Below are 16,005 nucleotides of genomic sequence, written 5' to 3' on the forward strand. Positions count from 1 at the left end.
TTACATCTGAAAGATCACGAAGACACCTTTTTGACATTTGTAGCTCTTCAGCCGGTTACCAGCAATTATGTTCTGTTTGAATAGAAATTAAGTAGCTGATTTACAGCATTACTTTGTCTATGCTGAGACATAAGGTACCAAGGAGATTACTTGGGTGTCTTCAATCACAGTGCACAGTATTATTTCCTGAAAGAGTTACGGTTATACCCTCCTACACAGCTCTTTGCCTTGTAGTTGCTGCTGGAGTTTTCTTTGGGTTTTCAGAGGAGAGGGTGCATAGGACATGACTTAAATATGGGTTGGTCAGGTGCCATTCCTTCTGCCAGAGACAACTGCAGACTGTGGATGGTAGCCTGTTGTTCAGGTGTGTCAGAGGTCTGAGGGAACCCTCATGGACTGGGCTGTATCTCCAGTCTGCACTGCTTGTAATGGGATGAGGAAAGGCCACAGCTTGAATTTCTCTGCTGAGAGAGGATGCTAGTTGTGCTTGCTTGCCAGAGGGAAACCTGCTTCCCAGGTTTCGGGAAAGCTAAGAGAATGCAGGATGGTACACAGAGAGCTCACACACCTTGTAAGGATGGGAAGGGAGCTGTGATGTTGTTCCTTACAGGCTGCATATGACCTTCAAGACTGTATTTTACTCCCCTTTTTTATTACCTTTTAAATAAAGAGTTTAATAAATTCTGTACTTGATGTAAAGCAAGTAAGCAACCTTGGGCAAGTTCTGGTCAGCTAGATTGCCTCATAGAAGAACAGAGGAACAGATCAGTTGCTTGGATCTGTCCACTACCTTGTGTTTGATACTACCCAGCTTCAGTTAGTGCAAATTTTGGGGATGGAGGATTGGAAAATTCTCTTAATTTCTGGCAAGAGAAAACTCTTCTTAAGGCAGTGGGCTATCTGTAATAAGGATTTCAAGAGTAGCAAATAAACAGATAAAGGCATGACTAAGTTGATCAAGTGTTTGGTTTGAGCACTTCTGTCCTGTTCTTATTTATGTGTTATTTATATATAATATATGACACTGGGAAGTTATGCACACTCTCATTTTTCACTTTAATTGCCTATTTGAAGACAGTATGACAGATCCAAAGGTTGCTTTTAGCAACCGAGGAGCACTGTGATCACTTACTAGTGTGCAATAATTAACTTAATTGCAGAAATTAGAACATTTTAAAAATTGAGGATCTGTGATTGCACTCTATGCATTCTTTCTCTTTTCTGTTGTCCATATCTGAAATACATTTCTCCTACATATGATTATATCACAGTATTTTTTTTAATGAAAAACACTTCAGAAAAACCTTCTTCAGAAGGTTTCAAAATCCTTGTGTTTATGTTTACTTGGTTATCTGTTTTTTAAATTAAAAATTAAAAATGTCAAAGTATCATCTCACTTGTGTTCCAAAAATCCTTTTAATATCTGTGCATTAAATTAGTGCATGTGAAGCTGTAATCAGAACCCTTTTTGGCTGGACAATGGAAGATGAGGCACAGCCATTACTTCTAGAAGTTCACAACCTGAATTAAATAGTACTATAAATAGTATTAAATAATAGCAGCTAGCAAGGATGAAGTAGGATTGCTCCAAAATAGTGTTCTACTCTTCTTTTTGCTGTAAGACCAAAGCATAGATTTGGTTCTGTGTAGGTTATCTGAAATACCATATATTATTTTCTCACCTAGCAAGATACCATTTTCTCATACGAGAAAGCTCTGAGTTCTTGTCTCACAGTGTTTGTGTTATAAAATGGAGTTTCACATGTGCTAGTCTAAGACAATGAACACCTGCTATTGGTTGTGATGTTCTTGGAGGTTTTTTTGCTTTAGTTTTCAATAGTCTGCTTTTGAACTTCTGTGACCCCCTTTTTTATATGGTTCCTCTGCAGTGATGTCCTCTGATGGCATCTTAGAGGTTCTGCAGTCATAACACTCACCGAAGCTAAAATGCTGGAATGGTGTCCCTGGGATCGTGATGTGTTTCTGATGAAGAGGCAGTTTTTACAAATTACCATTTTCTGTGGGAACTTCCACAAGGACTGCCTCACTTCCTTGGGAGGTGCACCTACATGAAGAGACTAGTGTGTGCTAAACCAGGGTGTTAAGTCAGCAGCTGCTTTCTTTGCCTTCCAGCTGCCTGTGTGTGCATTCTCAATGAACACTTGTTGGCTTTTCTTATTGAGGCAGCCTCCATTTAAATAAACCTTCTGTTTGACATTTCCTTTTGCTAACCACTTGTCTACATGTGTAATATGTAATTGGCAGTTACTAAGATTAATGATAACTTTTTTGTTCTTGCAGGCTTTAGGAGAAGTCCACAGTGGTTTAGCTTTTGGACTTCAATCTCTGATGCTTTACCTTGTTTTAGGACTACATTATTTTTTCGCTGTAATGCAGCAATTGCAATCAGTCAGTTGCTGCATGGGAAGTCCACAGGCCTGGTTTGAGCAGCAGCAGTGCCAGTACAGCACTGTCAGCCTGAGAGTCTCCCAGCGGGCCAAGCTTTTACAGTTTCATGACCTCCTTGTAATACTTACATGACCTGTGTCTTTAAGGGTTTCTTTCTTCATGGCTTCATGCACTTACACACAATTTGATGGGGGAAATAAACTGTTTGCAGCTAACTAACAAATTTTTGCAACTCTGGGATAGACCAAACAGGCAGAATTCTATACTAAAAAATACTCTGAAGCCTCTAGTGGTCACTGAAATTGTGAAAGTTGAAATGTAGTGTTTTCTTGTTTGTACTTGCTGAATGTAGCTGAATGTAGCTTTCTTAGTTATTTATTTAGTGGAAGCTTAATCTGTAAATGTGAAAGAGTTTGATGTCTGATCTGTTCCACACAATTTTGATAAGTCCATCTCTGTGGCATTTAACACCTTGATCTTGGAAAGAACTTAAACTTGTGCTTAAATGTTAAAGGTGTTCTTGAAGTCAGGTAGGTTAAAAATTCACACAGAATCATGATATTTATTCTCCGGTGTTCTGTCTTTGAAGTATAGAGCATCATCTCTTTTTTGGGGATGAGGGAAATTTTTTTTCTGTTAAAGATCTAAATAGGCTACTGTGTTAATATCTATAAAATCACAATTGTCTGTGATTTTTTTTTTTTTTTAATTCATAAGAAAAACTGAATAATGCTGCATTTGGAATTGAGACTGTGAAATTCATAGTGGCTTCCTTGTAATGGAGGTTTCAGATGGGGAGCGGTTTCGAGTAACATTGAATTTATCTGTTTCTGGCTTTTTAAGCTACATCCACATAAGAACAATTGTGGACTTTTGAGGAAGCCAACAGAAATATTTGCCTTGGCATCATTAGTGAAGCAAGCTAGTTTCAAGGGAAGTGTGGGTTTTAATTAACTAGCTGAGCTGACTTATATCAGCCAGTTTCAAGGCCAAGTGAAATATAAGACAGGCACTCTGTGAACCTGCTGGTGGGCAAGCAGAATGTGTGTATGGATGTTCTGGCAAAGTCAGTTGTGAGACTGTGGGACCTCTGTGTTGGCAGTTTACCCCAGTGTGATCTTGCACAAAAAGGTGAGATTATCATAAACATCTCCAAGTGACTTGGGAGAGAGGTCATATTGTAAGTCCTTGGTCCTTGCAAATATGAGTTTTAGCACTTTTAAAATTCTTTGCAGGGCTGTTATTTTCATAATATTTGAAGCATTTCGTTACTCTTTTTGAGATTAAACAGAAATGGAAGTAACACCCTTGGGTTGGCAAGGGGAGTTTTGCCTTTTTGCTTTTGTTACACCTATTTGGCTTAAGTTTGGCATGGCTGATGAGGCATGAAGAGGTGTTTTTCAAACCTAAGTCTTTTTAAGATATGGACATCTCTAAACCCTTCCTCCCAAAAAGTAGTATCTACAATGTCAGTGAAATCTGTTGGAGAATTACAGCTACCAAAAAATTTTGACAATCCAGTCACTGCATTTGTGACTGAACAGGGATTCATATGTTCTTCTTTAGGCACCTTGACTCTTGTCAATCTTGACTTCAACCTCTGCATGTTAAGGGGTGATACAGTGGGGTAAAAGCGGGACTAGCCACTTCAAGATGTCGAAGAGCAGTATAATTTTTACCTCCTTCAGGTCATTATTTTTTCTTCTGACACTCTCTTTACTACTTTTCTAGTGGTAGTGACCTTTCCTAATCTCTGTAAGAAGAAAACTCGAGGTTGTAAAATAATGCCACTGAAATTTGCTAGAGCTTTGTAAGGTGAAAAGTGATTTTGCTAAGTGATTTAAAACCAGGGCTTTTATGAAAGTGAAGTTGCTTATAACTTTGTTGTATCTGGTAGGGTAAAAACTTGTTGCTCCATTATACACAATGAAGATGTGGCATGTATTTTTGTGCAGAAATATTTATGTAGAACAGAGTTATATAATTGAAGGCTGTACCTACACAGGATGTGTATGCCTTTTTTATTATTTGCTCTCTTTAAAATACTTCACCCAGTTAGGATTTTGCAGTGCTTTCAAGCTACAAGTTATTTCTGTGTAATGAGGTGATTTAGTAATCGTAGAACATGCTCCACAGAAAATACCTGGCTTTGTGTGAACAGTTCAAAGATGGTACAGTGCAAGTTATGATCTCTCAGCCTTAATTATACACTCATACTACTTGTCTGGTTGTGCAGTATGAAACAGGTTGTGAATGTGAGAAATTGGAGGGGTCTAATCCTATAGATGATTAGTTGAGTAACTCTCTATCTCTCTCATGAATCTTAGCACCAACACTTTTGTCTTTTAGTAGTGAGGTGGTGGGACCCAGAACAAAACCCTGTGGTAGTTCATATGAGATCAAAATTTTATTTTAATAATATTTCATTAAAGATAAAGAGAAAAAAAGGAGGGTTTCCAAAATCTAACACCACAGTAAATTAAGAGGACATAGCTAAAAAAAACCCCACAACATTACAGAAAGTAATTCTTCCCGCTGTGGAGCGAAATCAATGGAACATAATGCTTACAAAAAGAGACTAATAATGAAGGCAGGTAATGTACAATGGGTGGCACTTTGTTTTACCAGATTTAAAGTGTTACTGGAAAACCAGTGAAGCAGCAAGTCTTTGATATCCCATGTTAATTCAAGAAGCAAGGGTAACTAGTTAAAATAGTGTTAATCAACGAGTCCCTTTAAGATCTGTAGTAGTTATTTTATGTGTGGGAGATATTTTTCTTATAAGAAAGATCAGCCCTAGGTTCTACTGCTTAAATACTTTCAAGAAAAGGTTTGTCAGCTGTGAGTGTTTAATCCATTACAGGTGTCTGTTTGGAAACTATTTAGGCTATTTTGGGCTGACTTTGACCAGTCTATGTGAGTTTGAAGAAACATTGACTAAACATTTAACATTTTACAGGGCCATTTTGTGAGATTGACAGCAGATTTTTGTCTCCCATGCTTCTTGTTCTGGAGTCAGATAGTTGAGAGCGTTGACTGATGTATAACATCCTGTCAGTGGGGTAACACATGTTCGAAGACATGCTTTGGGCAGCATGGATGGTGTTAGAAAACATTGCTAGTGTCTATATAAATGTGCTTAGGCATGAGAGAAGCAGAGTGCTGGAAGACCAGGTTTGAAGGTTCAGCATTAAGGAATACTGCTGCTTAACATCACTGTAATGGTGTTTGCTATCTTAAAAAAAAAAGAAAGAAAACAATGCTAATAAAATGCCAATTACTGTCTTTTTTTTTTTTTTGTAATCAAGCCTGGCATGGCTGTGGACTTTTTGTAGTTGTTAACAACGTTTATTCACTCTGTGCTCAATAGTGTGCTAACTGACATCAGGAATGTAAGCAGAGACTGCCTAAATTGGAAGTAAGATACAATAAAGGGGGTAGGGAGGCAGGTGGAGTCAGAGGCTGAAGGGAAGAGGGCAGTTCCGGGAATGAATTGCATCGATGTTCAATCCTGTGGTATGAGAGTGAACATGTGCTTATAGACATCTCCGTGTGATTTTTAACTTGTTCTTATACTGGGAGAGGAGAGCTGATAGTGAGAGCAGAAGAGACCGACGGAGGGCAGGATGTGTAGAAAAAATTGGGGTTAGGAAGGGGCAGGAGAGAGGAAAGGCATGGACTGAGGCTAGGCAGAGGAAGAGGGAATGGAGGCAGGAAGGAATGGACTGGTGGCATTTTTAGACAGTGAGAAAAAAGCTGGCAGTGATGAGCCAAGTGTGCACGTGCCCTGGATAGCAAGGCTATCCAGGTTTTAGGTGGATGCAGTGGAGCTGCCGGTGTGGCCTTTGTGCCTCTCCACCTGGGCAAGGGCTGTGCCAGGGTCCCATGGCTGCTGTCAATTGTGACACAGCTGGCCTGGTTTCTGCTCTTCTCTGAGGGCCATGTGGTGGCCCTGACACAAGTTACTATGCTTTTTTTATATATATTATAGCTGAGGAAGAGAAATAATATCCAGCAATGTTATGTGTAGTTCCTGCTACAGTACAGAAGTGAATGTAGCGTTCTCATGACTGACAACCCAGCAGCTGGTTGCAAGAGAAATAAAAACACGTCAAGCATTTTGAGTGCTGAATTCATACAAGATTTTTTTACCACATCCTGGATTATTTCGTGGAATTGGGATATACAACAAAATTGTCTTGAATTACATGTGAAGTCTGATACATGTCAGGAGGAGGGATAGAGAGATCGAATGGAGACTGTGCAGTGTATTTCTCATGTGTCAGGCAGCACCTACTATGAGACAGGAGTCTGCTTTCTCTGAGTGCCAGCAGGCAAATTCTCTGTGCTTTGATAACACACTCCTACAAAAGTTATGGGGCTTTTGGATTTTGTCTTTGTATTTTCATGCTCAGCTGGTGTTATGGTGAGCAGCGGAAGGGTGGTTGGCTCTCCATTAGAGCTTTTCCTGGTCCTCTCCCACAGATAATGTGCAGCACTCTGATGTAAACCAGCTCCAACTTTGTCTCCTTCAGTCACAGAAACTGTTGTTTATAGGTGGAGGTTAATCCCATTTAAGAACTGGATTAGCAAAGACGTAGTCATTTAGCCACAGATGCCTAAACTTAGGTTGAGGCAGTTCTCAGATAGTCCTGGCTGGGATTAACGCTCTGCAGACATTCTGGATCAAGACAGTTTCACGGCAGGCCATGCACCACCAAGGTGTAAATCTAAGAGAGCTCACCATGACAGCAGTTGTGTTCTTGGCCTGCTAGCTGATGGGTTTTAAAGCAAGTAAAAGATCTTTGTGTGTTGTGTGAACCTAACTTCCTCAGAGAAGCGAATTATAAAGATAGCATGGAAGACAGCTGATGCTTTGCTGTCTATGGAGCATGGTGTGTTGGCAATTACTGAAGAATTTTGCCAGGCACCAGCAAGATCTGCTCCTCTTAAGGATAACAGACTTGGGGTTGCTAGTTGGATTGGCACTTGTGCTTTTATCTCTCTTCTCTGAACTTTCTTAGAGTTACTTATCTCCTTAGGGACATATTGATAAAGGCATGTTAGCAAATCCTGCAACCTGAGCTGTGCAGGAGCAAATGTATGAAAATTACTAGGATCAGTCTGAGCTTTAAAAGGTGGACAGGGGATTCTCTTCTCCCTGAATAAAGGTATTATCTGCTTCAGCAGTGGTGTGACAAATGCACCAGCCCTCAAGCACAGTCCCCATTCAGTTCAGTTAAAAATCTTCCTTTAAGGCAGGGCACCAGAGGCAGATTTCAAAATAACTGTATCTTGTTTTAAAACCCACAAAACCCACTAAAAGCAACTGATCAGGTCAAACTAATGTGGCTATCAAGATAATGAGTTTTTGAACATTAACAATGCTTAAAATTGTAGGAGGAAGCAAGAACAATCCAAAATACAGGTTTTGCTTGGAGTTCCTCTCCCCACCCTGCTTCCCACCACCCCCCCCTCAAAAAACACAAAGTAGATACTTCTCAGAAATAAAAGATGGATAGCAGAAGTGCTGCTGTGGGGAGCCATTTAGTAAGGGCAGTTTTATTCTTGATAGTTAAAATGCAGAAGTTGCACCCAGAACTGCTTTTAAAGTAACACATAAAACATTTTGTTAATGACTGTACAGTAATCTGCACAGGCATGATGCACACTTTCCATTGGGAACTTTTGAAGACTGTTTATGCTCAGCTCCTAAAGGTGCCTATCTGCTATGTAGGGCAAGGCTGTATTTGAAACCTCAATATAATCCTGTTTTTTGGTATAAAAAAAACTGCCTAAACTATGGACATGCTCCCTTGGCTTTGGTTTCAGAAATTTAAACCAAGACTCCTTCTTTGTTAGAGAAAAGCCCAACTTAACTGCAAAGAACAATGAAAACAGTGATTGAAACCATATTTTTTCATTTGAGTGAGAAAGTTAGCACTCGAGGGAATTTGGATGTGTTTGCTTCAGGGCTTTTGGTGGGCAGCGTTCTGCTTGGCAGGCATTTTGCTCCAAGTGCATTTTTTGTATGACTTTTCTGATTGAGAGCTTCAGAAAATAAGCTGTAGGGAAGGGAGAAAGCAAAACTCAGAGAAAAGTATCGAGGCCCAGCAGAAGAGATCTAATTGCTTTTGAAACATCTCAAAATGTGTCAACCATATTTAGAAACAGCTACATTAAAAAAGAAACAAGCTTGATCCTTTTAACACTATAAATCATGGAAAGCAGTGAAAACTAATATTTATGAGGGGAGTTGTGAAAGCTATGTGACAGTTGGAAATTACATCACTGTTGATGTTTCAAATTCTTGTGTAAAGTAATGCAATGCTGTGTTTATGAATGAATAAGCAAATGATTGAGCTGTGCTAAGGGTAGTCTATATGGATAAACTGGATTGAGCTATTTTATCTCTCGTCTTTGCTTATGTCACTTTGCAGGATACAGTCCCATATGCTTCAATGTAAATACAGAAAGCTCAGTTCAGTGTATGTATTTTTTTATTCCAGATACAGACCCACGTGTATTAGAGAAACAAGAGCTTCAACAGCCAACCTATGTTGCTCTAAGTTACATTAACAGGTAAGTGTGGTTATTTTTCAGGTATAACTGAGCTCAGCTTGCACAATATGTGTATATATGTTATGCCAAAATGGCATGCTTATGGATGCACTCTGTTTTGTTTCATGTTATATGACACTGTTATAACACCTGTTTTGGAAAAACGGTTGAATTAAAATTTAACTGAATTTTTAATCACTTTTGCATAGGGCACAAGCAGCCCATCAGCTGAACAGCTCAAATACTTAGGAGATGAGGTTTTAACTTGTTACGTTTTAGCTAAATCTCGTGCAAAACAAGAAAATTGCTCTTGGCTTAGTTTTTTATTTTATTGTACTTCACACAAGTGAGTAGAGAAAGATTTTTTTTTCAATCAAAAGTGAAATCTACCTATTTTTCACAGTACTTCAGAAATTTTTCAACCATAGTATATATATATCTTTAAAAATCTTGTTTACCAGCCCTGTATAACCTAAAACTTGAAAGCAATTAAGAAACTCAACCATTTTTTAAAGCATTTATCTAAGTAACAGAGCCTTGGTTTTTCAGTTATTGACTGATGGCAGTACTGAAACCTCCAGAGTGCTCCAGCACGGAGGAATGGAAGGGCTTCTTCTGTCTCAGCCTGTATTATGGTAAAGAGCAGCCTAAGAAGCTGCTCCTTATTTTCCTACTCACCTAAGTGCTTCGAAGAATTTATGGAGGTAGCTCAGATTACTTTCTCTCTGGGAGGAGAGGGACCCATGGAGCATGCTGCTTGGAAGGGAAAGACGGCCAGGTTTTGTGCAGTTGCAGTGCCCTTTTTCAGTATGTTTGCCAAGCTGTCTTCAATCCTAAATGAGCACTGTACAAGAAGTATAATTCCTCATTTAAAGCCCTTTTTCCTGTTCTAGGTAAATCAACATGCTGCTATTCTGGGATTATTTTGCCTTCTTTTACGTCATACTGGGGTTTTTTTATCAGGTATACTGTGATTGAAAGTACCAGTGTTGGTCGAAAGTTGTATTTTGGAAATGCATTTCTCAGAAAATGGGATTATTGGGTTCTATACATGGAACAGCAGTTTTCTTTTATCTTTGCTCTCTAGAGGATGAGATACAAACTCATAAGCCTGGAATATTAACCCAAAATTTAGTTCAGGATAGACTGAGTTGATTCAAACTCTCATGGATCATACAAAATGCAAAATTTTTCTTTCTAATTCTTTGTGTTAAAAATGGGGAAAAAAAACCAAAACCAAAAACCAACATACTTTTAAAACCGCCAAATCGACAGTTTGACTTTGTATAACATTTGCTGTAGAGAAAAGAATGTTGATGGTTGTGTGGGGGAATCATACTTCAAGGTATGAAAGTAAGAAGTGGTGTTCACTTGGTGAAATGACAAAATTTTCTCCACTACATGAGACTGTGATGATTAAGAATAGCCAGTGCTGACATTATTTCCTACTTGTTCTTCCTGGAGACAGTCCGACCCTTTAAAGCCTATTATGAAATTAACCGTGACCATTTTTAGCACTTAGTTCTGTTGATCTCATTTAACGTACAAAACTTTTTTTTTTCCAATATGTAGGCTTGGTATGCTGTCGTGCATGTTGGTATGTTTCCCTCTTTCCATCATGTACTAGGACATATTCTCTTTTTGCTTCTGTGGTCATTTTACTTTATGTGAGGGAGGGGAAAGTTTTGGTTTTTTTAAATCAGAGGAAAGCTGTTTTAAGACCACTGACTTGACCATGGGACTTGTCATGTTTTAAGACAATAGGACTTGACTGTCCAGTTTGAAATCAGAATACTTTTAAAGTAGTTTGAAAGTGATACCTCATCTAGATTTCATTATTTTACTACCCTTTAAACTGAGTTCTGTGTGACTTAGTTTTAGTTACTACATATTTTATCCAAACTTTCTTACTCTATCAATTCTGAAAAATAATGCTGAAGAACTGAGTTGTGTTGTTTGTATAGTAAAACCCAATCTGAATTGACTCTTAAACCAGCTGCTATTTAATTGCTCTTTTAATTGTATTTTAATTTTTTCCAAAGTGCTGATATCTTTCATCGAACCACCTGCTCTGTGCAACTCAAGCTCTTGAGGGAGCAGCAATATCCATTACACTACGAGACATGCCTTTCTATTTCCCTCTACATATGCCAGAGCTGAGTTCTGCTTTGTTGTCCCAGGCTATGAACTCAGATTTTGTAGCTTAATACATGTCATAAACATGTTACATACTGTTAGATATCAAACACCAGATACTGCTGCACTTTTTTAAAACCTGTGCTTTTATGGCTTCCAAGTGGAACTGAACTTAGCTCAGTTCCTGCTGTGAGTTACAGACCTTAAAATGATCTTCCTCTGTAGGTTTGTATATTCAGTATGTTCTCTGTGGGCCATACGGTCTCATGGAGCCTGGGAAAATAGGGACTTATGATTCTCAGGGACTTTCAAAATTGTATGATAAGATGTACACTAAATATATGTTGTGGTAGAAAGATTAAATGGGTGTGCTTTATGCTCTGCCCATTGCCCTGTTGTATGGTGGCTATTATAAGCTAAAACAAAACATATATCTGGGTTGCCTGGCTTGATAGCTGGGAGGATAAAGTCTCAGTAAAACAGATAGTAGAGCAGGAGTCTCTGTTTACAACTTGAAACATATTCTTGTTTCTATTTCCCTTTTACCCTGGTTATTTTCTCAGGCATATTATTGTGCCAATACTGTATGTGCTCTGAAGTTCTGAAGTGCCCTTTGGATTGTGAATGTCTGAACCTATAAGGCTCCATCTCTTTCTCTGCTGGAGATTTACTGCCATTACAGCTTTCAGTAACTACACACAGATGCAGCTTCCATAGTGTGTGATCCTCATGTAGACAGATAACATTCCTTTTAAAACTGGTGGACGAAATATAAATTATAGGTCATAATGGTTTGTTACCACTACATCAAACACTTGGATCAGACACTGACTGAATTGCCACAAATCCCTTTCTCAGACAAAGTTTAGTGTAGCCTTAATGCAGTCCCCAGTATTGATGACTGTTCCCTGCTTACTTTTGGTTTGGTTTCTTAGAAGTCAGAATTGGAATCAATAAAAGACACACTACAGCCAAAGCAGATGCAGTTAATCTGTTTCCGTCCCATAAATATAGGAGAGGTTTGTCTGCAAGGAGTTCACTGGTGCTACTACAAGAATGGGACACTGGCTGTGATCTGTCAGGAGTAGTTGCCAACATCCTCCAGTAGTCTCTAGAGGTATTTCCTTTGTAGATGGGTCAAGATGCCTTTATGGTTTGTCTTGCATTGAAATACAGTGGTTAACTGCAATGATTAATATTGCTTATACTGCTACTTAGATGCAGTATATATAGCTTTAAGTTAATGAACATGGCTATGAATTTTGCTTGGTGTTTATTGGAACCTGCATAGTGTTGTTTGTGCCTCTAAGTGTGTTAGTTGGTCTTTGGAGGTATTGGCTCTCAAAGTTGCTGTATGACCTGCTGTTGCAGCATATACTGTCAAGGCTTTTACACTTGTGCAGTCTAATGGAGAGAGACTTCTCAGTATTCTCATATCTGCAAGTTTGTTTAATATGCATACTGCTGGTTACCTGTTAATGATGAAAGCAGCTGTTGTGGGAGTGTTTGTTTTTTTTTAAAAAAGGCAAAACATTATTAACACAAGTGAGAAGACAACAGAGGCATACAAATAATTCCTTTGTCTGAAAAGGTAATGTTAAAAAAATGTTCAAAATAAAGAAGATTTTATTCCAAAACTTAGTGAATGAAAAATTCTTTACAATTAAGTTTGTAATGGATGTATTTCAACTTTGAAATTGTAACTGCTAGAAATAGAAAGAAAACATAATTTTTTGGAGTAAATTCCTTTCACTTTGGAAAAGGAAGGTGGGAAGTGCCATAGTAATTTCTATTATTGGAAGCGTGTACCATAAAAAGAGCAATTAATTGTGTATTTAATACAGTTTCTATGAAATACATTTTTCTTAGATACAGTAATTGCTTTGCTTAAAAAATTTTGATCCTGTTGGGGAAAAAAAGGAAAGTAGAATGCACTTACAACTGAAACTAAGCAGTCTTAATTATATACTGTTTCTACTGCAAATCACATAATGGCTATATTAGAGAAATGTTGAAAACAAAGACTGTTGTAATCTTAAAACTTTTTTAGATCTACCAAAATACTTTTAATTACTTTTATTTACTTTTTAATTACTTCTAATTAATCCCAGGTTCTTTTAAATACTGTTTTTCTATTCATAATTGAGGTTATAGAAGAAAGGTTATATAATAAAATATGTTTTAAGCATCGATCCTGCAAGCAGTTGCAGCACACTGGTATGAGCGTTTTAGGTGTTGCCTCTGGGCAATTTGTTGAATAAGGCTGTTGAACGTCTATAAAGTTTATTCTCCTGCACAACTGGGAGCACAAATGAAGCCTTTGATCAAAACTGGATGACATTCTTGGGTGAATAGCCCAAGATTATCCCTGCACATCTCTGAACCAGTCCTAACATTTTTACTTCTCCCTCCAGATTTTATTTTTAACTGGCAAGATTTTGCCTCACTGTTACCATTATAAATCCTCTAGGCTTCAGGCTTCTGCCCCCACTTCTCTTTCATTTCAACAGTCATTGACTTCTCAGGAACAGACTTTCATACTCTGCTTCCTTTTTCAATACCACTAGAAGTAAAATAATAATTTCTGTGAGAATATGCATTTGTGAAAGAAATTAATTGCATGTAAAGTTCTAATCACTGCAAACTGTCCCTGTGTCTTGTCCAGCTCACTAATTCTGGTTCTGCTGCTATTACCTGTTTTTTCCACAAGTAAGATTAACAACCAAGACCATAGGATTTAATGCTCATTTGAAAGTTATTTTGAAAAAGTATCAAATCTTTGGGTAATGATATGTTTAGTATTCACTATGTTAGTAAAGCAGTAACAAGAAGAATTATTTGGATTTGGAAGTAATGCCCTTTGACTACATCTGTGTGGTTTCTTAGCAGAGCGTCCAAGCCACATGATACTGCTCCATTATTTCTTTGGCCTTAACTTTTTAAGGTACTGTGTTCAGTGCTGAATCGAAATTTGAAGTGGTTCTTACTCCTTTCTATACAGGAGTTTCACTCTTGCCATTGACCACTTCTGTTCATATTTGTTCTTTATAACTAGGATTATGCTGTGTGTTTATTTGGTATTCTCTGACAGTTGGTTCTGTGTATGCATTTAGTTGTAGCAGTTAAATATGCTTTCAGTGAGTGTAATGATTTATGCTTTAGTTACCTAGCAGCATTCACAGCTTTTGCAACACATTGTACTTTTCCTGTGGTTCTGCTCTGACAGATTTTCCTGGGGTTACCTATCAGCAGTTAAACAAGAAGATAATGAAAGACTTATCCTCTCAGAGGTCATATCCAATAACTGAATGTGCCATCAAAATGCTCTGTAGAACATTTTCTCAGCAACAGCATGTTTTCCTGTGCAAAGCATGTGCGTTAAGTTGCTTGAATAATGTGTGGAAGACCAGGATTCAGTTTTCTCCTCTCTGATTCCTTAGGAGTGTTTTAATCATAAGACTGTTGATTGGCTTGGACTCGTCTTGACATTTCTCCTACTTGCCTCTTGATGTCTTCATACTGTCATTGTAAGGCTGTTGGGGCACAGTTTGGAACCAAAGTGATGAAACTGGAGAGAATTATGTTTATTTTGCCTTACTTGCTTTCATAATAAATGCTTTTGCAGAAGGCATATGCAAAATGAAACAATTCTGACACAGTGAGCAACTTCCTCTAAAACAAGTGTTCAGTGCATCATTCACCTGATAAGCAGTAAATCAGACTTCAAGTCTTTGTAATTAGTTCAGACCTGAGATTTCAACTTTAAGTTGTATCATTGGTGGTACATAATAGATTGAGACATGCTGCAAATAAGTATATAAAACCCCTTAAAATTTATTTTTAATCTCAAAATATATCATGATTCAGAAACAGAAGGGTAGAGAAAAGGAAGATTTTTCCATTTCAGGAATTCTACTATAGATCAGTTTTTCTGCACAGGAACATCTGAGCCAGTGAATTTGATAAACTGTTGTTGTGCCACCTGTTCGGATTTGCTACATTTTATAGTGCCTAGTAACACAATTCTTGCCCTTTGTCTTAAAATTTAACTTTTCCTTCCTGTAACTGTCTTATATTAATTGAATATCACAGCTTTGTAAAAATGTAGTGATTCCCTCAGATTGTTTGTTCTCATGACACTGAAGGTGCATGCCGATACTTCCAGTAGCTGTTGGATTTAATGCATGTGACAGGATACAGAAAGAAAGGGGTCAAAGTAACATGTCAATTACCAGATAATATTTTTCTGTCTAAACTTATTTTTGAGTTTGCAGTGACCAAGTAGATCATGTGTTTTTATTCATGTAGCCATATCTTTATGCTCTGCTACTTGACTTGTTCTGGAGATGGAACAAGACAAACTTCAGATGATAATTCAAACAAGATGTGCAGAAATGAATGATAGTTAGGGTAAGGGGAATGCCTTTTGGTTGGGAAGGATTTATGCAGATAGCTTTGTTTTCTCTTTCTCCTTTTATCAGTTTCAAGCTAAGTGAAGCTGAAGATTTATATAATGTACAGCTCTTTTATTTCGTGTCAGCAGTAGAGATCAAAAAGTAGTTTGGCATTTTAGGGAAAAGCCTTAATGCCATGCCTTGAAATAAAAATTACATGGTGAATTAAAACATGTAGGACACTGAAAGAATGTGTTTTGGGGTTGTTGTGGGGTGGATGTTTTGTTTTTAATTGAGAGGGAATTAACTTTCTTCTGGTAAAGCTTATATAGAAGACTCAGGGACAGAACAATTTCCATTTCATGAATCTCAAAGGAAAGAAGCATTGCCAAGTCAACATCGTTCCTTGCAAGTCTGTGTGTACACATCTCTGTGCGTGTGTAGTTTAGTTAGCAAACACTAGAGCTGTCAGTATAAATCCTTAAGATTTTCAGGATTCTTGTCT

General features: G+C 37.9%; 1 protein-coding gene across 1 annotated transcript in view; it reads left to right on the forward strand.

Moving 5' to 3' along the window:
• Positions 1–16,005, forward strand: part of JAZF1 (JAZF zinc finger 1) — a 191,887-nt gene that overhangs the window by 95,010 nt on the left and 80,872 nt on the right. Inside the window, exon 2 of the mRNA XM_027723782.2 lies at positions 8,919–8,991. Coding sequence (XP_027579583.1) covers positions 8,919–8,991 — 73 coding nt within the window. The remainder of the gene's footprint in view (positions 1–8,918; positions 8,992–16,005) is intronic.

Source organism: Pipra filicauda, unplaced genomic scaffold (genome assembly GCF_003945595.2).
Source record: "Pipra filicauda isolate LSUMZ 115617 unplaced genomic scaffold, ASM394559v2 scaffold84_size4826128_pilon, whole genome shotgun sequence".
NCBI lineage: Eukaryota > Metazoa > Chordata > Aves > Passeriformes > Pipridae > Pipra > Pipra filicauda.